The 23,845-nt window shown below is 35.6% G+C and overlaps 1 protein-coding gene across 4 annotated transcripts in view; it reads left to right on the forward strand.

Moving 5' to 3' along the window:
• Nucleotides 1-23,845, forward strand: part of PPFIA2 (PPFI scaffold protein A2) — a 463,684-nt gene that overhangs the window by 306,433 nt on the left and 133,406 nt on the right. For all 4 annotated transcript variants that reach the window (XM_087868891.1, XM_087868889.1, XM_087868890.1 and 1 more), the window contains one exon: nt 16,576-16,692. In XM_087868891.1, coding sequence (XP_087725017.1) covers nt 16,576-16,692 — 117 coding nt within the window. The remainder of the gene's footprint in view (nt 1-16,575; nt 16,693-23,845) is intronic.

Raw genomic sequence — 23,845 nt, forward strand, 5'->3', positions numbered from 1 at the left:
GGCACCTACTTTGTGAGACATTAGGATGGGTGAAACACTAGGGTGGTGCTTTTCCACCCTCTTTTAGGCAGATTCAATCAGTTACCTCTCCTCTCAGGTTTATGAATCCCCACATCATGACATAATTGCTGTTGTTACTAGCAATTCACTGTTAGTGAAAATTTATTGAGATTCTGTTACTGCGTCAACACGTTACAAGGCAGGAAGTATTGTCACCATTTTAAAGATGCTGAAACATGGTTCTGAAACTTCAAGTAACTCACCTGAAATACAAAACTAGTAAATTATTGAGCCACTGATCTTTTCTTGGGTCTATTAATTTCTTCAAATCCTTACTTTTCAAAACTCTTCATAAAGTTTTGGTTATTCCCCACCAATTCCCAGAAGTATAGCTACTATCTATCTAAGTGATTGGATGGACTTGTACCCTCACTAATGCTTCTGTATGTTTTCATAGGCTGAATAAAACAGCTGGGGGAAGAAAGTAAGTTAATATTTTATTAACTTATTTATTTTTAAAGATTTTATTTATTTGAGAGAGAGTGAGAGAGCGAGAGAGAGCTCAAGCAGGGGGAGGGGCAAAAGAAGAGGGAGAAGCAGACTCCCCACTGAGTAGGGAGCCTGACTCGGGGCTCAGTCCCAGGACCCTCGGATCATGACCTGAGCCGAAGGAAGTCTCTTAACTGACTGAGCCACCCAGGTGCCCCGTTAATATTTTAATAGTCAAAGAAGAGCAGTCCACTGAAGCTCTGGTATCCTTTTTTTTTTTTTAATCAATTCTTTTGGATATTTAGGATGTCACCAAAAAGAATAAATAAATGGAGAGGAAATACACCATAGTGGAATAGTTTTCAACCAACATCATCTTTAAAGCATTTGAAAAATGTAAATGTATCTAGAAATTCTTACCCATTGTTAGCATGAGACCTGGCTATCTTCACTTAAAAAATAAAAGAAAAAGTGTTATAATTGATTCTGATGAAAACCTAAGTTGAGAACTAGAGTGAGTATATAGTAGAGAAAAATTATGGGCTTTGAAGCAGACAGACATAGGTTTGACTTCCTATCCTGCCATTTATAAGCTAAGTGATTTGACATAAGTCAGTTAACATTTATTTATTTATCTATCTATCTATCTATTTTATTTTATTTTGAGAGAGAGAGTATGTGCGTAAATGGTGGTGGGGGGGGCAGGGAGAGGGAGAGAGGATCTCAAGCAGGCTCCACACTCTGTACAGAGCTCAATGTGGGGCTCAGTCCCACAACCCTGAGATCATGGTTTGAGCTGAAATCAAGAGTCAGACGTTTAACCGACTGAGCCACCCAGGACCCCTAAGTCAGTTAACATTTTTAAAATGGTGAATGTGTATCAGTAAAATATGAATGAGATCAATAACTACCTATAAGCCTATTGTAATAATGAAATAACACAAAGTAAAAAATGTAGCACAATTAATATAACAGTTACTCAGTAAATGATAAATATCATGTTGATAATCAAAATGGTGATGATTCTCACTTCTCTAATGAGGATAATTTGAGAGACGCATAGAAGTTGTCCCATGAAAGGATGATTAAAATGCTGTGCAAATAATTAGAACCATTCTTCCTAAAGCTAGTTAGAACTCTAGGGACATGATTTGGAAAGTATAACTACGTTCATCAGAAAATTTTCTTTACAAATGAAATTAACATGCTCAAAACACTATTTCAGGTATCAAACAAAGGTTCAAAGGATGACACATATAGGCTTAATGTGGGAGTTATTTATGGGTGTAGGACTAAGTCCTGATTTGCTGCAAGAGGATGCTGATGAGATAAGTATTTAATCAACTTAAAACTCAGGTCCGATTTCCTAGCTCTAGTCATTCAGACAATAACCCAGTTCTAATATGCACTCTGATTTGCTTGCGTGACTGAACTAACATCCAACTCTGAGTCACATTGCCTTCTGGGTATTTGTGGTAGAATATTAAGGTCCATCTGTCCATCCTGACCACTTCATAGCAAAGCCCCCAGTTCAACATGGTGCTCTTCTATCTTTGCACACTTCTGACCATAATGGGAGAAATCCTAGTGGTTATTGAATTTACTGCTGAGGACCATCCGTGCTCCCTTGATATTTAAAGAAGCTCCTTCCATTTGTGTCAGAATTACTCTCATCACAAGTAGAGTGCATAATCTTATACATACTTCCTCTAACCACCAAAGTAATTTTATCTGTATGTAAACTCAATATAGTCCTTCTAAAATATACAGCTGGTTCTAAATTATAACATCCATTTGGGCAAGTTGCTTTTATCCTTTCTCACTGAGAGTTTATCACAACTTTTATTGGCTCAACTGACACATACACACACATAATGACTCTATCTTTGGGTTGGAGTGCCTGCCACAGTTGCCACCACTTCTAGCAAGCAGGATATGGAAGAGGATCAAAATGTATATTAAGATAAATTTTAGGGACATGATAAGGAAGCAGTACACATGATTTTTGCTTACATCCCATTGAACAAAACTTGGTTTCACAATCACTTGGAGCTGTAAAAGAGACCAACAAGTGCATTCTCAGTCAGGTGGCCATATGTAGGAGTTCTATGGCTAAAGATTGGGGGAATGGATATTAATGTATTAATATAATAGTAAGTTAGTTAACATTAGATAATATATAATATAATATATTAATAAGGAGCATCTAGAACATGTGGCATATAAAGAATGCTTGGGATTCATTAGTAAATTGAATAAAGTCATGTAAAAATATGTACACAAATATCAGTAGCATTCCTATACTAGCAGTGAGTAAGTAGAAATAAAAAGTAGCAAAATCAAAATAACAAATTTGAAGACCATGAAAAATGATTAATCAAAAATGTATATAAGGATAATAATTTAAGATCTTATATTTAGCAGAAACGACATTCACTAACAAACATTTATTAAAACAATAATTACAATTAATAATTATAGAATACCCACAGAGGCTCTCTTCTAAGTGTTTTGTGAATTTTAACTAGTTTTATCTTCATATTATTAATCTCTGAGGCTGGTATTGCAAACATTATTTACAGAAAAGGAAACTGAAGCTCAGAGAAGGTAACTTGTTCAAGTTTGTACTGACAGAACATGGCAGAACCAGAATTCTACTTCATATCTCATACTCTTAATCAACACTTTGTCTTATCCCCTGGACAGGTACTAAGTACTGCTTTGGGCCTTGAGGACATACCCGTAACCAAGTCAGAAGTTGCCCTTGCCTCAATCAAAGACCTTGTATTAGAAACATATAAATTTAAAAATGCTTTTAGATAGTGATAAATTCTATGAAACAAATTTCACAGGGCTATGATAGAGACTATTGTAAATGCAATCCACAATTATTTTTTAAGATATTTCTTTGTTCTCTCAGTTCATTAGTAATATCATTAATCAATGTCATCATGTCATCCAAAACATTCCTATTTTGACCAGAGAATTCCAAAGAGCATACAAAAAAAACATATTTACTTCATTAAGCAATTTCATTTTCAGGGATAAGCTAGCCTGTGTTTCTACTGATTTAAATGACATTAGAAACTGTGAAAGTGAATAAAAAATGTTAAGTCTAAAACTCAGGAAATGGAGTTACAGTTCTGACTTTCACTGGGTCCATTTCAACAGTTCTGAAATTGTTTATTTGTTATTTGAGTATAGTTGACACAGAATGTTACGTTAGTTTCAGGTGTACACCATAGCGATTCCACGAGTTTCCACATGATGCTATGCTCACCACAAGCATAGCCGTCATCTGTCCCCATATGTCTCTATTATGATATCATTGACTATATACTCTATGCTGTTTTTTAAAAAAAAGATAGGCGTGAGCTACTATATCAGGGATCACCAAACTCTTCTATAAAGAGCCATCTAGTAAATATTTTAGGCTCTGTGGCCCATATGGTCTCTGTCACGACTGTTCTACTACTATGGAATGAAAACTATCATAGACAATCATGTAAACAAATGAGCTTGGCCGTGCTCCAATAAAAGTGGATTTAGGAACCCTGAAAATTGAATTTTTTATAATTTCTATGTGTCACCAAGTATTATCTTTCTTTTGATTTTTTTCTAACCATTCAAACATGTACAAACCATTTTTAGCCGGCCAGCCTGACAAAAATGGGCTGCCTGAGGACTGTAGTTGATTACCCCCACACCAGGTGATTACTTAGGGCTTGTCCTGGAGGCTCACTGTCACTGGCCTTGGCTTTTCACTGGGCTTTTCCTCTACCTGCACAATAGGTAAGAGAAAAGCCCTGAATTGACACTGGTCCTCAGACTGAAGGGTGTATGATGATCACCTGGAAGTAGATTCAAATTCAGATTCTTTAAAATGGAGTCCACATTTTTAATAAGCATCATAGGAAATTTTGATGCATGTGATTTTGAACTGTTAACAAGAATCTGGACCTAAATATAACATGAACCATTGAATATAGAACCCATAAACAGGAGATTACAAAACAGTGAGATAAGTAACACAATAGAAATAGGAAGGAACCAAACAACGAATACCTGATACTCTGTGAAAAGAGATATAAGGAGTAGTTAGAAGTTAGTATGGACAAGTGGGAGGAATGTGGCGAGTTTAAAACCCTCTTCTCTATGGAATACTTAATTGGGTGCTGTAAATAAATTCTGCCCTGGTTGAGAAAAGAAGGGTGAGGACAAGAAAGGAAAGAAGCAACACACTGCAAACAGGAGCTGTAACTACCCCGCAGGGGAATTTACCTTCTCCCTAAGTGGTTCTGCCATTTGCTAGCTCTGTGACGTTAGACAATTTCCTGTATCCTCTTTGCCTCAATTAGCTCAAACCTCATTATGAACTTCTAAGGTTATTGTGAGGTTTAAATAATGTGAAGTGCTTAAAACTGTGATTGGCAGAAGTATCTTTCAGTAAGTATTTTTGATATTGATACTGATTTTTTTTTTTAGCTGTGATACTGTCCAACTACTTTTAAAGATGATTGAACTGAGGTCCAGAGAGATGGAGTGTGTGTCCCACAGTGGGACTAATTAGGTGAAGTTTGGGGGGGGGGCAGAGAAAGGTTTATCCTTCATTCTCTGTAAACTTTATTTTCTTTATCCATGGAAATAAAGTGTAAAGACCACATGAGTTCTGGTCCTTTTCCATTCTGACATTTTATAATATATACACATTTAAAAATCACATAAAAATAAAACTGGAATGCGTGCAGAAGAAGGTAGCACATGATTATTGCCATTAGAACCCAAGCAAATAGGTTACTTTAAAAGGAATTGTTCAGAATAATGGGTTTAGTATGCTTCTTTTGTTATTTCTAAGAAACAACTAAATGGAAACTCTTTGTATTGCCCTGGCTTCCTTTTTTATATGCAAGAATGACTAATGGATATTGTTTCTGCCTTCTGCATTTTCTCCAGTGCTTTTCAAGCACCTTGAAATGCTTTTCTTTTCCTTAAGACTTTTTCCCTTACCATATCGGAGCTAAAAAGAATTGTTCCAGGACATAGCCTATAATTTTGTCACTTTTGGCCTGACTGGGGAAAAAAAGGTGTAAGGGACAACAAAAAACCAAAGTGTGTATTCACGGTGTTAGCCATGCCTGGCTGAGGAGATCAAATCTAATGGTGCTGAAAGGGAATACAGTCTATCTTCAAGAAGGTTACTTTTATTTATTATTATTATTTTTTTAAAGATTTTATTTATTTATTTGACAGAGATGGAGACAGCCAGCGAGAGAGAGAACACGAGCAGGGGGAGTGGGAGAGGAAGAAGCAGGCTCCTAGCGGAGGAGCCTGATGTGGGGCTCGATCCCAGAACGCCGGGATCACGCCCTGAGCCGAAGGCAGACACTTAACTGCTGTGCCACCCAGGCGCCCCTTATTTATTATTTTTTATATCTTTATTGGCCATATGTCTTTTTTAAGTGTTATCGAGGTATAATTGGTATACAAAAATTGTACCTATTTAATGTATACATTTTGATGAGTTCAGACTTACGTATATACTCATTAATACCATCACCACAATCAAGGTACTGAACTTATCCATCACCTCCAGCAATGTTCTTGTGTTCTTTTGTTGGTGTGTTTTGTTTTTATTTTTGTTTCTATAATAATGCTTTTCTATAATTTCTATAATTCTTTTCTATAATTTCTATAATTCTATAATTCTATAATGCTTTTCTATAGTTTCTATAATTCTCTTAATAAGAGAACTGTCTTCTCAGCATATGTTAAAGTGCACAATACCATATTATTAACTAAGGGCACCTATGTTGTAAGCAGTCTCTAGAATGTATTCACCTTGCATTACTGAGACTTTATATTCAGTGAGCAACAACTCCCCATTCCCCCGCCCCGAGTGTGCTGAATCTTTTGTCTGATCTCAGAAGCTAAGCAGTGGGGGCCTGGTCACTACTCAGATCAGAGACATTAATTTTAATGTGACATTTTAAAAGATTCAAATATTTGTGGATGGAAATACAGTGTGTTTGGATTGTTAAAGTGGAAATTTCATTCTAAAACATCCAAAAATTCCTGATAGCGTATGATTCACTCTTGAATAAACAGATGACAGAAACATGATCAGTATTAGGTAGATTTACCTTTATTAATTTAATAATCAATATTTGTTCAAAGCATTTTAATATTTCTCAGTATACATAACTAAAGTAGAAACTTTTATTCATGTCTTAACATATTTCATAAAAAATAAACATTTATTGAGACTTTTAAAGACAGGCTCTCATTCACAGAGCTTACTGGCTACTCTATAAACTAATCATGTCTGGACCCATTGGACCATTTACATTGCTGGGACTCTCTTCTCAGCATGACTTGATCTCCTCATTTTTGCTTTTTTTTTTTTTTTTTTACTTGGAGAGTGTGGGATAATTACTGCAGTTCAGTTGTCCTGCCCTCACTGAAGGCCATGTCAAATTAGCCTTTTTTTTTTTTTTTTTTTTTTGCTTCTGACTTTAGGGAAGGTAAGGGGCCTAGTGATTGTGGGAAGTATCTTGAAGGAAACCTCTGTTCTATGCCAACATGTCCTTTATGATAAGAAATGCCTTTAGTAACTCCTATTTGTTTTTTTCATTGTGAGACATGTTAAAAGATAAACTGAAGCATATTAAAAATTCTGAAAATTTCTTTATGCAAAAATCCATTCAAATTAAGCAGCAGGGTCAAACTGGAAATGGTTAGAAGTCTGCCCCGCCCCCCCCCCCCCAGGATGGGTTGGGGGTCGGGGGGCAGAGACACACTGTGTAGAGAGAGTGCCAATGCAAAGAAAGGATATTATTTGATTGGCTCTTGTAAAACCTAGTGGGCTGTTGTGATTGGCTGTCCTTGGCATTTTGGTTCCTTAACCTTGTGGAATTTTCAGGGTCACATTTTGGTTTGCTTATGTAGTATGTCATGGCATTAGAGCCACCTCAGCCTAATGGCCTCCCTGTTTAATTAATTTAACAGTTTATTTTCAAATAGGATTCTGCTGTCTTCAGGGAGGGGAGGAGTTATTAGTAACTGCCATCTTCCTGGATGATGGATATTGCAGTGTATTTTTTTCATGACATTCACAACTTTTAACTAAACTGCTGCCAACATTCTCAGCACTCAATACTGAATTATATTGCAATTGTTTACACTTGTTGTTATACTTATCAGCATTATTTGTTTACCTCAGTGAATATTCTTCACCCCTTTCTCTCTCTTTTTTTTTTTTTTTTGCTTATTTATATTTTAAATTGAGGCTTGCTTTCCTGCAGTGATAAATATAATTTGTTCAGAATATGTTTACCTATTACTGATACTTTTGGAAAATTCTTAAGGACTTTTTTTGCTTTTATTCTCTTCATTAATTCTTGTACTTCACCAGATTAGCAGCTTCCTTGGTCATTTTTATTACTGTTCTTCCATTTTATGCCACTCTTAGCTGCTAACCTGCTACAATTGCAGTCCTGTGCCTCAACAATTCTCCACTAATTCTCTCCATTTTAAGTTATTTTGTATGTCCTGTAGTCGTTTATATGTCCCCAATGAAAATGCCAGGATTTGACATATCATTTTAAATATTAGAGAAATATTTGAATAATGGAAATAAATTAAAATAAAGCGTGACCAAGTATCAAAAAATAGAATGACTGAAATACCAGTTAGATGAACAGAATAGAGATAGTTTCATAGAGAATTGTAATTTATAGTAGAATTAAATATCAATAACTATATTAAAATATAGCTATTGAAATTAATATTATTGGATATTATTACACTGAAAATGAATACCATAAGCATTCCATGCAAAAACAAATCTACCTAAGCAAACATTCGAAATCCTATTGTTATTGCAACCATTGTCTTAAACTTAAAACTAATACTGAGAGTTTTGCATGCCAGTTATTGTTTTAAAAATGGGCTTTAAAAATTTTAATATTATTGGGTTTTTTTAAAGATTTTATGTATTTGTTTTAGAGAGAGATGGAGAGTGTGAGTGGGTGGAGGGGCAAAGGGAGAGGGAGAGAGAATCTCAAGCCGACTCCACGCTCAGCGCAGAGCCAGATAAGGGGCTCAATCCCATGACCCTGAGATCTTGACTTGAACCCCAAATCAACTGACTGAGCCACCCAGGTGCCCCTCTAATATCATTGTTAAAAGGATTTTTTTTCACCATTAAAAACTACACAAGGAATTCTTATGTTTTTAAGTATAAGCAAAATCAGTTCATATGTAGAATTTGGAAATAGCCAAAATTCATGTCCTGTGTTTTCCATCAAAGAATCACCAGAAACTTACTGGTGATGTGCGCTTAAATTTTGAGTACCCAGCCAGTTCATCTAATGGGAATTGGGAAGGCTGGTCAGCCAAAGTGGAGCGTGTTAAAAATAAAGGTATATAATGTGTTCTCATTTATTCAATAAATATTTGTCACTGAATAGAGGTAGTATAGTGGTAAAAATTTGAAACAACCACGAAGTGAATCTATGTTTTCTGCCTCCAAGCTATTTGGTCATTTATTAGGATAAATGGATTCATACATTAAACCATCGATTAAGTAACTCTTTTCTAAATTTGACAAGAGGCAAAATCTCACAGTGGAAACCTCTGATTCTCTTCTCAAAACAATTCGATCATTCATTGAATCTGCTCAGTTTCACAGATTGTCAGTCGCTCACTGAAAAACATTGAAAATGAATGTTACATGGGACCTGATCAAACTGCGTTAGAGTCTATGAAGTTGTTTTACACGGGTTTTAGTATGCTTTAGTGGTGCTTACAGATCAATGGCCAAGACCTAGTGCTGGAAAGTGAAATAGCTATTGGCTCGGGGTCCTTAATTCTGTTTGAGTAAGTATCTCAATCTTTATAGTTTCCCAGTTAACACAAATCCATATAACAACACAAATCCAAACTGTTGCAGCTGGAGAATTGCTTAAGCGTAAATCGTAAATCTCTACTATTCTACTAGTTACTTTTCTTTGCTTTTTCATGTTGCAGTGTCAGTGGAATCTAAGCATGGAATTCAGCTAAATTAGAATAAGTATATGTGTAGAAGCAAATTATGTGTTAGTGTAGTGAGACTTCTGTAAGTCTCACTCTTGGAATTGCTAATTGACTTTGGGGTAAAAATAGATGAAAAGAATCTTTGTTAATTAGACATGGGCACTGTCTGGAAGTTGTTGTTAAGTAGGTAAAGGCAGCTATGAATTCACAAATATCAGAATGACGACCCCTGGAGAATTAGGGTGAAGAGTAGACATGATTTATCTTAAACAGTAGTTGAGCAGTTTTCAAAGTAAATTGAAATGACTGTGCCACATAAGAGTTATAAATAAAAATGATAAAAATATAAACAGCATGATTTTTATTCCTGGGAATAATGGAAGATATTTTCTAACTGCATCTAAATTGTTTTGCCAAATCAGGACAGGTAAATGCCCCTGCTATCAGACCACAGAGCTGTAGTCCTGACCTAGATAAATTTTGGATTGTGTATGCAGTGAATCACTTCAGTAATTTTCAAAAGGCATTAGAACATAATACTTAACAGGTTTTGACTGTATCAGACCTGGATTGGAAACCTGTCTCTGTCACGTCTTTTTCTCTGTGACCTTCAGTATATTATTTATTCCCTCTGTGCTAGGTTCTTCATTTGTAAAATCAAAATAATAATACCCAATTTATAACACCGTTGGGAGCATTAAAAGAGATTATGCTAGTAAATTGCTTTGCAGTTTGTGGCGTGTAATAGATATTCTACATATAGCAACCATTATTATTGCTAGTAGTTCTTAATTAGAAACTTAATTTCTAAATTTCTTTTTTTTTATTTCTCGGCCTTCCTTGTCGAACTTTGGAATGTCCTGTAGATTAATATTTTCAAAAAATAAAGGAAAAACCAAGTGAAAATTAAATTAAATTACATTGCTTTTCTTTTTTCACTTTAAGAATTCTGTTGGCTGAAATCTCTCCTAAATCTGAAGCATATAAACACAGCATGTACTTCAGTGCACCCAAATTGTATTACCTAGGCTGCAATATACTTGTAAATATTTTGTAATATTTTAAGACACAATGAGACACAAAGGTCTGGTTAACTTTCATTAAGCTGCCCTCCCCTGATCCCATTCCTATCCTCCTTTATAGTTGCCTGTGCCATCTGCCCTGTCTGCCTCCTTACATTAGAGCTATGAATACCCTTCAAGACTAGGTCAGTACTTCTTATTTTTCTTTTATTTTCTCAGTGAGTTCTTCCATTCTCAAGACTCCTTGCTAATTTTTAATCATGTATGAACATTGGGAAGATTTCAGTCTCACATAGTCCTCCACATTAATGACCAATTTTCTTCTCCATGTATAAATTTTTGAGAACTTTTCCACCCAGTTTTTCTAACTCCCTGTCTTTTCTATTCATATGGTCTGTTTTTGTTCAACATTCTGTAAGTATTTCTAGAGTGCGTCCTACTTGTTAACCAGTGTCTTAAGAACTCGGAATAAATAATCAGATATAGTTTCTGGTCTTGAGGCACTCAGTGGCAAAATGGGCAGCCAGAAAACTAACAGCTAATTGTGATGAAGAGTGATCATTTGTATAACATGAGTTTTTGGAGAATGCTAAGGAATTATATAACTTAAATCCCTGAGAGGAGGATGGTCCCAGAACCCATTCCAGCGTGGGTGACATATAAGCAAAGACCTAAAAGGTGATTCAGAAGCAGTCAAAAAGGAGGAAGGCTGTGTAGAGGAAAACCCTAATCCACCTCCTGTGGTTCTCCTTTACTCTCACATGACTGCCACACTTACAGCACTTCTGACAGCAGATGTGGGTGTGGATGGGTGGGAGGAAAGCCTTCTTCCACCAGGCATTCACTGAGACACCATTGGGTGTCCTACAATTTAGCTTAATTCTGATACTTCCTGGAGATAGTGTCAGATCCCACATGTTAAAGGCTCAGTCCCACATGACTACTCCCTTCCACTTCAGATGTCAGTTGTTTGTGTTTTTTTTTAATTTTTATTTAAATTCAATTAACCAACATATAATACATCATTAGTTTTTGATGTAATTGTCAATTATTCATTAGTTGCATATAACACCCGGTGCTCATCACATCACGTGCCCTCCTTAATGCCCATCACCCAGTTATCCCATCCCCCCACCAATCTCAGATGTAAGTTGCAAATAAAAGTTGTCACCTGTGTTTCTGACTGATTTCGCTGTAAATCAGGGGTTCTCATAACCCTGTCTTTGGATTCTATTAATTTGCTAGAGCAGCTCAAAGAACTCAGGAAAACCGTTACATTTACCAGTTTATTAAAGAATACAGATGAACAGCCAGATGAAGAGAAACAGGGCAAGGTCTGGGAGGGTCCCAAGCCCAGGAATTTCTGTCCCTGTGGAGTTGGGGCTGTGTCACTCTCCCGGCACATGGATATGTTATGTTCACCAACCTGGAAGCTCACTGACCCCCATACTTTGGGATCTTTATGGAAGTTTCATCATATAGGCATGATCAGTCATTAACTCCAAGCCCTCTCCCCTGTCTGGAGAATTGGGGGTAGAGTTGAAAATTCCAAGCTTCTAATCATGGTTTGGTCCTTCTGGTGACAAGCCCCCATCCAGGAACCAAAAACAATCTGACAGAGGCAAAGGCAGGAACAAAACTTGGAAGATTGGCTTGGAAATATCATGGGTTTGGAAATGCCTAGACACAATGAGTCAGGCTCTCAGACTAAATGAGTAATCAGGAAACACAAGTAAGGGTCGAGGCGAAGCAATAAGCCAGAGAGCATGAAGCACACGGATGCCAGAGTTTTAGTTGAAGTACTTCAGTTTTTTAGTCTCCTGTCATTCTTTTATCTTCATCCGGCTAATGTTTGCCACAGGAATATTAAACAACCTGTAGTACTAGGAACACAAAGAGCTCATGTTCTTCTATCCACCTGAACACTTTTCTCCTATTGTCCCCAGCTGGTAAATTCTTCGTCGTTCTTCAAAATCTCCACTTAGAAATTCCATGCTCTGTGTTGCCTTCCATGTCCCTTGTGATATTTTTAAGGGCACGTCCAGTTATAAGTCACGGAAAAGCAAGTTTGAGCAAAAAAGAGAAATTTGGGGCTCATATTAATGAAACGCCAGGGGTAGAGATGATTTAAGAATGGCTAGAATCAGGAGCAGATGTGATTCATCAGGGCTCTATCTTTTTCATGTGCTTTTCTCCATGGACTAGAACTAATGGCAAACAGCCATCTTGATCATACCTTACCAGCTTAACCCCCATAGTAGAAAACGAATCTTCCCCCATATCTCTGCCAGAAACATCTCAAGGAATATTCTGATTTCCCTGGCTTTGATCATGTGCCCATCCATTTGCCCTGAGCTCTGGCCCCCTGACTGACAGTCTCTAGAGTAGGGAAGGAAGATTCTATAGTGAAAATGTAAGATGTTGTTAACAACAGTGATATTGAAGGGATGCTGAGCATTTAAAAACAAATGTCAGCGAACAGTTGACAAATCATGGTTGATCAATTAAAATGACTGTGGGGCAGTGCCCTTGACCAGAGTTCCATGGGCCTTCAGTGGATTGATAAACTGAAAACGTGGGCACAACTATGCCTGGATGTGAATCTCTCCAGGGAGGGGTCCATACCTTAATGATATACAAAGGATTCCAGGATGGGGAGGTAGAAGTACTTGGAAGGGAAATGTTTGCTTCCCATCCCCACCCACTATGAATTTCCCCTGATGTAAGCCACGTGAGGCAACTTGACAGAAAGTAGAAGGTGTCAAGATAAGGAGTTAACTTTTATTTGATTCCTACTTAGTTCTCATCACACTCTGTTTATCTCAGTTTAATCACTTGTTAAGTGTGGATCATAAAAACTATTTTGTAGATTAAAATAGTTTAGCACAGTGCTTGGCACATGGTGAGTATCCAGTACTTTCTTGCCGTTACATAACAACTAGGTAAGCCACAGAGACTACCCAGAAGTGATTCCTCCCACCTGCCATGCCATCTCATTTGTAGTAGGTCATGCTGTTCAGCAGTGAAGGATCCAGGCCTGCTTTGGTATCCTGGACAAGTCACTGTCCCCACCCTTTGACAGCATTCCCTGTCAGTGTGAGCCCAAAGAATGTTTGGGGGCCGTCACCTTCTTTTCATTCTGCTTCTGCTTCCAAGCTAGTTCTCAAGCCATCTCCTGCATTTGCTTCTTAAGCCAGCTGGCAGAATTTCCTAAAGAGGCCTCTGCTACCTGGAACCCCTGTGATTTCTAGGTGAACTTCTCTGCCCTTTGAACACGTTAAAGAGGCCCAACCCCCAACGTTGCATTCACAGGAGAGAACCTCTCACTTTTTCCCTTGTGAAAGAAAGAATCAAGATTATTAACACCTACAATTAAATCAGATGCTGAAGCTTTGCTTTCATAACTCCTCAGGATAATTTGTTATTGGGCAAAAATAGAACAGAATAAAATCATTTAACAGTGATAAAGAATATAGAGGATTCTACATCTGTTCTCCTGTTTCAAAAACCTAATTTGTGCACTTGATTAAAAACAACAAAAAAAGTAGGATTTGCATGTTGGTTGGTGAAAGTTATGTCTTAGAACTGTCATGTGTATACTTTGTAAAACACCTGAAGTTTGTCATTTTTTTAACATAGCTGCACACTTATATTTGCATACAGTGTTTTCCATGTGAATTTGGTGTTTTGACTTTATTAGTATTATTATTTAGGTCATTAATTCACTGAGTCATTCAGTAAACCTTTTAGAGGGCCTGCTTTATTTTAGGCACTAGGCAGTGTTTAAAATTTATTTGAATTACTAAACCAGTAGAAATTATTCTGAAAACAGAGCTAAATTTGGTGTTTAATTTTTTTAAAAAGTTTCTCTTCCCTTCTATGTAGATTAAATAATGGAAGAAAATGCATAGAATTTTAAAGTTTATTGTTACCTTTGTCAACATATTTGTTAAGTCATGGATGTTATCTTAGTGGAATGTCAGTGTACAATGCTTAAATTTTTAAAAATTCATAATAAAAGTTCATTATGTAATGATGATAATATAATATTATTCTTTCATTCAAGAGACAAGATGTTAAGAATGTAATATAAAAATGATATACCAAGGGACTATTTTACTCTTATTGTTCCTTTGATATAATCCATTTCTGTGCTAACATCAGAGAAATGTCTCTGAAGGTTCCCACACACTCTAAATCATTATCTTTTGTTACTTCTGAATGAATTAGGTTTACATTCTTTGTTTATCCCTACCCAATCATTATTTAAGTCAACACATTTTTATTGAGTAAAATAAACCTTGCACATAATATGATGTGCTGCTTCATATGAAAATGTTTTCAATAAGGTATTCCTTTGAAAATCGTTTTCCCTGAGTTATCATTAGGACTTCTGATAGCTAAATAACCAAGCAAAGTGATTAAGTAAATAAAGGAAAATAATATTATATTTTAATCAATGAAATACACACAATAATACATAGGGAAACTATAACAAGTGGTTGATGGCAAGATATGTTTTTCTCTGAGGAATGGTATTTCAGCTGAATTTTGAAAGCTGGAATTGTGTTAACTGTGGTCTGAGCTGGGATAGCATGTTTCAGGCAGGAAGATTAAGTTCCTAAAATCTGGGTGAAAAAGAGCCTGGTGTATTTGAGAGAGAGAAAGGAGGCCATTATGACTGATGGGAATCATACAAGATATTCTAGACTTTGTTAAGAAGTTTAAATTTATGCTAAATAAGTTGGGAAAACATTGAGGTTCTTTGGAACGCAAGGAGTGACACAATGTAACTTAAGTTTCAAAGGTGAATCTGGCTGCTCTGTGGATGATAGCTTGTAGATTGGCAAGAATGAGAGCAAAGGAGCCAGTTGTTTGCTGATTGCAGTTCAAGAAGAAGAGTATTTACAGAGTTGTTCTTCATTATTTGGTGATATGCCCTTACTAAAGGATAATGCTATATGTTCAAATGCTGGAGGTCATATACAAGATACCTGATCTCAGGAGCACAGCATTGTGCATCTCGGCATTGAAGCAGTGGCAGAGATGGGGACAACCACCCAACTTCTTGACGTTTAACGTTTATTTGGTGATTATTGGTCTATGTGACATACTGGTCTCATATGTGATTGACTATTTATTGTGTTTAAATACTATGGGCATTGATATCCCCAAGAACTAATACCAACTCAGTATCTGAGTTGATAATATAATAAGATTTGCCATGAAATAAGTATGTGGTGGTATTAATGTAAAATACTTCCAAAATATGTACAAATAGCATCTGTGTTTTAAAACACCATTTAAAAATGTTAGAATGCTATTTTTCCTCTGTTTATTATTAAGATCACTTAAACTACAACTATCTGAGAATCTTTCTCAGTTGAAAATACGTCTGTAAAGTTGAGCTGAAAATTTTCAAGAGTTAATTGCTTTTTGAGAAGTCTTCTGCAAATTAACTATAGTTGAACTAGCAGCACGAAGATAGTAGCCATTAAAATAATGATAATGAGACCAGTTTAATTCTAAGTACTCATGATAGTGCCACAAAATTAAGTCCAGTTTATGTATTTGCTTATTTTAAAATTACAGATATGCTACCCCTTAGGGTGAATGACTGTGCTCATAACTAGCCTTCAGCGTGCAATATTTTCATTTTTGTTTCTTTTATACTTTAAAAATGTAGACCAGTATGAATTTTATCACATTTCATAAATTAATTTTAAAAGTAACTTCTGAATTAATAACACATGGATCATGGCATTAATTTAGACACATTTCCAACTACATAGATAAATTTTTCAACTAGAAAATGCTTTCTTCAGTATATTTCATATTCATATAATTATTATTCAAAATGCTAACATAAATGTTAAAAATATTTTAAGTAATAACCTGAGTAAAATTTAATGCTTATTTTCTAATTATTTGTTTGTGTTCATTAGTTCTTAACCACATTTGAATAAATTCAGTTTTTCTAGACTTTATGCTCTATTTTAGATTTTTAAGGCATAGTGCTTTTATTTTGCAGATTGTTGCCTTGCGTGAACAAAATGTTCATATACAAAGAAAAATGGCATCAAGTGAGGGGTCCACAGAATCAGAACATCTTGAAGGGATGGAACCTGGTCAGAAAGTCCATGAAAAGGTATGACACATAGACATGGTCCTACATGGAAATATTTACTTGCTATAGCCTTTGACAGAAATATGAAATATGAAGTCCATGTGATAACATTATTATTTTTTGATTTGTTGGTCAAAAGTTGATGATGACTTTTCATTTATTGCTTTTAATTTGATTTTCCTAAAAATAATGCATATGTGTGTATGCATAGATACATATTTGAATTTCTCAATACTTGCTATTAACTTGATTCTCTGAAATAATTCAATTATATATCTAATTGAGCATATGAATAATAGAATAAATATGTTTGCACAGATAGGTGTGTCAATAATATATATCCAGGACTTTTAAAATATAATAACAATAATTTTGATTTATAAATGATATTATGTACAATTGGCAACTCATCTGTGGCTTATCACTGAAAAAATTTTTTGGTAATCTCTACTTGATTTAGGATTTTCTTGTGCTTAAGAAGGTCCTAACAGTATGCCTGTTAATGAGAAATTACATAAAAGGATATCTTAAGCCTTGGGACTTTTACTGTTTTTTACAAAGAATGATTTTCCTTTGGTTGGAGCTTCTACCCAGGCTAAGAAAACCAGCAGTCTGTTTGGCCCTTTTCTGGGCTAAACCATTTGTTTCTAGCACAAAAGGAAGGTCAGTTGCTGGTAGGTCTGGAGTTAGATAAAGATGACAGAGGCTGAGACAATCTGTGGGGATATTTGCCCTTACCAGTTACATCTTCAGATGGTTGAACTCTTTAAGCAACAAGACTACATGAATTAGGTAGCTAAATTGGTGTCATTGTGAATGTCAAGAGGTTTTAGAGCGTAGAGATTAAGGAGCAAGTGACTGGACCACAAAGCAATAGCACCAGACTTCTTCCCTGAAAATAAACTGAACACTTCCTTACTTATCCAGCTGAAACAAGCGGAGGGGCTTCTTACGTTTCCTCCTTCCAAGTATAAAAGCAAAGGAAGCCAAGTAAACCAGACTAATTTCCTGAGACTGCTGTCAGTTCTGGTGGCTGAGAGGCAAATAGCTCTTAATTTAAGGCTTCACTGTTTTAGCCTTTATCCATGTATCTTATAGGAATCTCAAGCTGAGTATTAAAAATAAACTATAGTCTGACAGCTAGGTTTCATGAGCTGTATTTCAAATTTGAATAAGATTATTTCTTGTCCCTTCAGATAAGTAAACTGACATTAATTCAGTAAACAAACCACCGAGCTCTTTAGAATAAGCTGTTTACACACAAAACTCAGTTTAGGAAGCCAACATGTAATTTTCTATTACTGTTTCATTTTAATTATGTCATCAGTAATACCATGCTATACCTTTTCTCAGAGAATTATAGAATTATACTTGTTTGGGTATGAAAATGGACTTGGTGGCCATGAAGTCTTTTCTTAGACGTCTACAAAATATTGTGGGTTTTTTTTTTTTTTAACAATGCTGTATTTATGGTAATCCAGACAAGAATTAAAGAAGTATGTCTTTGAAAGGCATAAAAAACTTGAGATCTTGTCTATTCCCTAACAAACCATTTGATATGTAAAGCATTTGCCTGGTACTTTCAGGAGAGAAGAGGGTACTCACATACATATTTTTTTTTCAAATGTTGTTTCTTTTAACATATAGCCCCTAAATATCCAGAAATTATAGGATGTAAGACAATTCATGTCAGATTAACTTTCAGAAACTGGTTCTACTATCAGAATGAGGACCTATGTATAATAGTTGTTTGTTTCTATTGGATTCCACAGATTCTGAGGATTCTGAGTAGTTGGTGATGTAAAGTCCTTGTCTCTACCTTTCTTTGCCTTTTAGTTCTTGGAGAAGGCATTTCAGCCAGTATAGAAGAGAAATTCTGTGCCATTACTAACTTATTCTTCCTTATAGATGTAACTAAAGATTTTTAAACATTGTAATTATTGGTATTCTTTTTTTCACCAACTTCCCAGAATTGTAGGAGGAGTGATTTCCAAATGCTTTGAAATAATGATACACTAGTATTGTTTAAAATAGCATGCCCCTATCCTCCAGTGTAAACCTAAACTATATATCATGCATATTTTTTTCTAATTTAAAATAAGTCACCTATTTCAATTCCTATTACTCCTGAGATGTCATTCAAGTAAGTATTTTGAAAGTTTGAGGGGTTTGTGTTTTTTTCTTTATTGAGGTATAATTGATATACAATATTATTTTAATTTCAGGTGTACAACACAGTGGTTTGATATTTATATACCTTACAAAATGATCACCATGATAAGGATAGTGACCATCAGTCTCCATACAAAATTTTTACAGTATTATTGACTATATTCCCTATGTTGTATATCACATCTCCACGTCTTACTGATTTTACAACTGGAAGTTTGTGCCTCTTAATCTTCTTCATCTACTTCATCCATTTCCCAATCCCTTTACCTCTAGCTGCCATCAGTTTTATTTTCATGTATTTATTTATTCATTCATATCATGTTTGTTTGCCTGCCATTTCTTTCTTTCCAGTTTTATTGAGATATAATTGACACACAATATGCAAGTTTAAGGTATACCACATGATGATTTAGCATATGTCTGTATTGTGAAGAAATTAGCACAATAAGGCTAATTAACACATTCATTATGTCACCTAATTACCTTTTGTGTGTATGTGCTGCGCGTGTGCTAAGAACCTTTTAGATTCACTCTCAGCAACTTTCGAATATATAATACAGTAGTGCTGATAATAGTCGCCATGCTGTATATTAGATCCCCACAGTATTCTAACTGCTGACATTTATGGATAAAATATAAAATAATATCCTAATCATTATATTTATCATCCTTATAGAAATACTCCTAACTTACATACATAAACATTATAAAGCATCTCCCCTTTTCAAAATTATTCTCTGTTGCATGATTATTCAAAGTATTTCATTACCATTGAATAACAAGTTTTGAAATTTAAATCCTACCACTTAATTTTTTATTGAGAATTATTTAAAAGGATATTCAAACAAAAAAAGGAAATATTTTGGGGAGTGTCTGTGCAATGAAGATTATCAGTGGAGCATGACTGTAGTATTAATGCACAAATTGCAAAGTGGTGGTTGGGGAGAAATACACAAAACTATTGTTAGATACTACGGAACTGCCAGGAAGTGACTTGTAAAATCTAGTCACAAGGATTACCCTTTGCTTAGGGTAGTAAAGTTCCTTAAATTACATAGTCAGGGTGGGTTATTAGCCAACAGATGTTTTATGTCAGTGGCTTGAGAATTCTGTTGACAAAATAGTTGATAAAAATAGTCTCAAAAAAGCACACTCTGAAACAGGCCTTATTACTCATAGAAAAGCTGTGTAATTATTATCAACATTTTAAAAACAAAAAATTAAAAAGTAAGCTTAACTGAAACTAGTGTTTCTGTGGGACACAAATTTAATCAGTTGTTCTAGGAGAACATAAATACTCATAGGATAATAAAAATTTCAGGACAGTAAATTTTAACTCATTAAAAGTTCAGAACTGGACTCAATAACTTTCTTCCTGTTAATTTCTAGAGGAGAATAAATTTGTGAAATTTTTGCAATAAACACATTGCTCTTGTAAAGGAGATAATAATGCTCCTGACTCATATATTCTGTACTTTCAATTATTTTTTGCAGCTGCAAATATTTGCTAATTGATGTGGATAAGTGGGATGTTAGACACTGGTGGAGATTCAGAAGACATCTTTTTTGTAATAAATTTGCTGAGAAACTAGAGTGAAAAATCAGCATGCCCCAATTAATATTGCAAAACACAATAAATAAGTAGTGTCAAAAATGATATTAGAGTTCAAAGGAGAGATAAATTAATTGTGATGGGAGGTGTCAGAGAGGCAGCATGGAATAGTGATTTGTTTGATGTCAGTACACCTGGATTCGAATTCCATCTCTGCCAATTACTAGCTGGGTGACCCTGCACTTTAACCTCCCTGAGCATCAGTTACCAGTAAATAGTCATACCCAACTTACAGCTTTGTTGTAAAGGGTAGAGACACTGACTGTGAATAACAAAACTTGATTACAAGCAATAAATACTGTGATTATAATATTTATTAATACTATGTTTTTGGTCATGGATTTTTCAATAAATATTTAGTGGCAACCTTATTGAAGGTGCTAGGATATAGGTCCTGGTCTAGGCGGTTGGGATGTAGTAATGAACAAGGCAGATAAGGGCCCAAGCAATAAACAAGTGCATGTAAGAGGGAATAAATGTGATTAAAGGGCCGGTGTGAAGTATGTTAAATAGACATGGTGAGGAAGGACTTTTTTAGGAGGTGGGATTTGAACTGAAACCTGAAAGAGGACACAGATTCAAACACATGGAAAAGCTTAGAGTTTCTGAGGCAGAGGAAGCACTAAGTGCAAATGCACCAACGGTGGGAAAGAGCTTCTCTGGCATATTCTTGGGAAGGAAGGATGACAGGGTCACTGAAGCCTAGTGGTCAGGAGAGAGAGCAGCAGGAGATAGGATGGAGCACTGAACAGGGTCAGATCATGTAAGTTCTTGTAGGCTGTGGTAAGAAGTCTAATTTTATTCTCAAAGCAATGGGAAGATACAGAAGCGTATTAACTTGGGAGCATCTTGATTAGATATCTTTTTAAAAAATCATTCACACTGCAATTTTATATCCATTTGTCATTTTTTCACACATCAGGCTTCCAAAGTAGATAGAGATGTTCCTTGTCTTAATTTTACCAATAATGAAATTGAGGCTTACTTAGAACGATTAAATGACTTATTTGTCCAGAGCAGGATGACAAAACCTGGTCTTCTCCCCTCCAGACAGTATTATGCTCTCACATTCCTTCTCAGGTGCCTGGATGATCTCTATAGGCATTACTTTTGATTTTTTAAAAATTCATTCTAACCCAATCTTAGTTTTTCTGATCTTTTCTTCTTTTATTATTATATATATTCATTTGTTTTTTAGAGTTGATTATTTCATTGTATTCAAAGAGTGTACTTCAATTTTTATTTCTTTTTCCCCACAACTTCTCCTATTTATTACTCTTTTTTTACTCTGAACAGATACTCCAAGGCAGTGGCATTCCAAATTTTTGATCATTACAAGTATGGCTCTTAAACCTAGGCAAGAAAGGGCTGTGATTTGGTGGGCCTTGCTTTGGCCATCTGTGCCCCTCTACAGGATGAGAAGTTCAGGAAACCAGGGGGAATTGCACACCTGTGAGCCACACCACCACCCCTTCTTGACCACATGCCAGGTACCTGGCAGCTCAGACTCTGACCAGGTAGACCTTCACCTGCCTCCAGAGCCTTTATTGACTTCTTCCCAGGAGCGATGTCTGTAGTCAGTGCAGTCTAGTGCACCCATTCCTAGACTGAAGGAGTGGCCAAGGGACGCCTGTTTGCTGGGGTTCCACAAAGTTTGAAAGTGCTAGCTGAGGTATCTATTCAGGCAAAACCAGATTAGTATTCTGGAAGGAGCTGAGACTAGGAAGAGAAGGACACAGACTACAGTCCAGGGGCCGTATCTGGCTAAGTCTTGGCATCGAACTTCAAGGAGACTGACAATTATTATTTAGAATCTGGTCTAAAAGTCATCGTGAAGGTATATTTTCAAGGGACATAATAGGTTATATTTTTACTTGACAGTTTGCTGACTTGATTTATAATCATTAAATATTTAGACTTATGGTATGTGGACCTGTCTTTGTTGTTTTGCCCCAGACCTCCCAGATACTAGGAACTTACCTGTCTGCTACCCACTGTAAGAAATAAAATTTAATTTCAACCTTTTACTCTGCAATATATGTATTACATCTGTTTCCATGTATGTGTAAAACTGAAACAGAAGTCTCACAAAACAATAGCTACATTTTACCATGTGCAATACATTTTGATATTTTTTATTCATCAGTGACTGAAACATTACTTTAGTTCTTCACAGAGCTAAGGATGAAGGAGGTGGCTGATTTGACAGTGACCATACAAAGTGTGAGGCACATTTTGACATGTGAGGCCCTTTCCAGACTGGTGGCTCTCTGTTCCCCCCTCAAGCTTCCTTCACTTGTCATCCTTACTTTGAACCTAGGGTGCTCTGAATGGACCAAGCTGCTTGTTCACTTTTCAAAATTGCTGTTCTTGTTATTCTCTTCTCATAGAATCTGACGTTAATTCATGACTATTCTTAGATTAAAATGTAACATAACTAGCAACAGTAATATGTAAATGTAAAAGCTGAATAAAGACAAAATCAGAAATGGATCTTTATTCACATTTTTTTAGTTCTTTAGTTCTGATAGGTGGAAAAACAATGGCCAAAAAATTCACAAAACAAAATGGAGAATCAGTGGCAAGAATAATCCTCAGATCAGAAAATCTAGGAACTAAGTGTGTAATGTTTGCATTGTAGAACTTTGGTCATAAAGGACATTGAGCTGAAGTGTTATAAAAATGAAATATGGCATGTGCCTTTACCAAAATGAAGGTTTTTGTGGATTTCTAGCAATACAATGCTATGTTAGACGAACCACCAATGACAAAAATAGCCACTTAGGAAAAGTTAATATATGAGCAATATAATCCTCTATGATGGATGACAAAAGGGTTTTATTTCATCATGCTACTATGGTCTATTATGAAATATCATAATATGAAGATTCTGCATAGTCTCACACAAAGCTGATAGCTGTACACTTAAATGTTTGGCTTATGACTATAACATATTTCTATTTAAAAATACTAATAAACAGTCTTTGGCATAAATGCCATTTTTTCAGAGTCCTCTGCTAAGTTCTAGTTAAAAGTAGTTACCCATGGGGATGTCTTCAGTGTAGTCACTGTATTTTGGCCATTTTTATATGCCTTCCTCACTACATGTCGACTACTGCCAACAACTGTTCCTCCAGAAATTTAGTCTTTGTCAACTGTGGCTTATTTTATTCATTATTGCTTAAACCCCAATTTCTTTTCTGTATCAAAGATAGTTATCATTTGGATATGTTTACATCTGAATAGCCCTAACAAAATATTTTCTTCTGTGCACTCATCCCATATTTTGTAATCTAATTCCTCATAGTAACTTGTAATAATGTGTATGCTTCTCTTTAATTCTTCATTTGAATTTTCAAGCAATGAAACCAAGCAAAAGGATGGGATTTA

Source organism: Ursus americanus, chromosome 17 (assembly GCF_024610735.1).
Source record: "Ursus americanus isolate L20-20 chromosome 17, mUrsAme1.1.p, whole genome shotgun sequence".
Classification (NCBI taxonomy): domain Eukaryota; kingdom Metazoa; phylum Chordata; class Mammalia; order Carnivora; family Ursidae; genus Ursus; species Ursus americanus.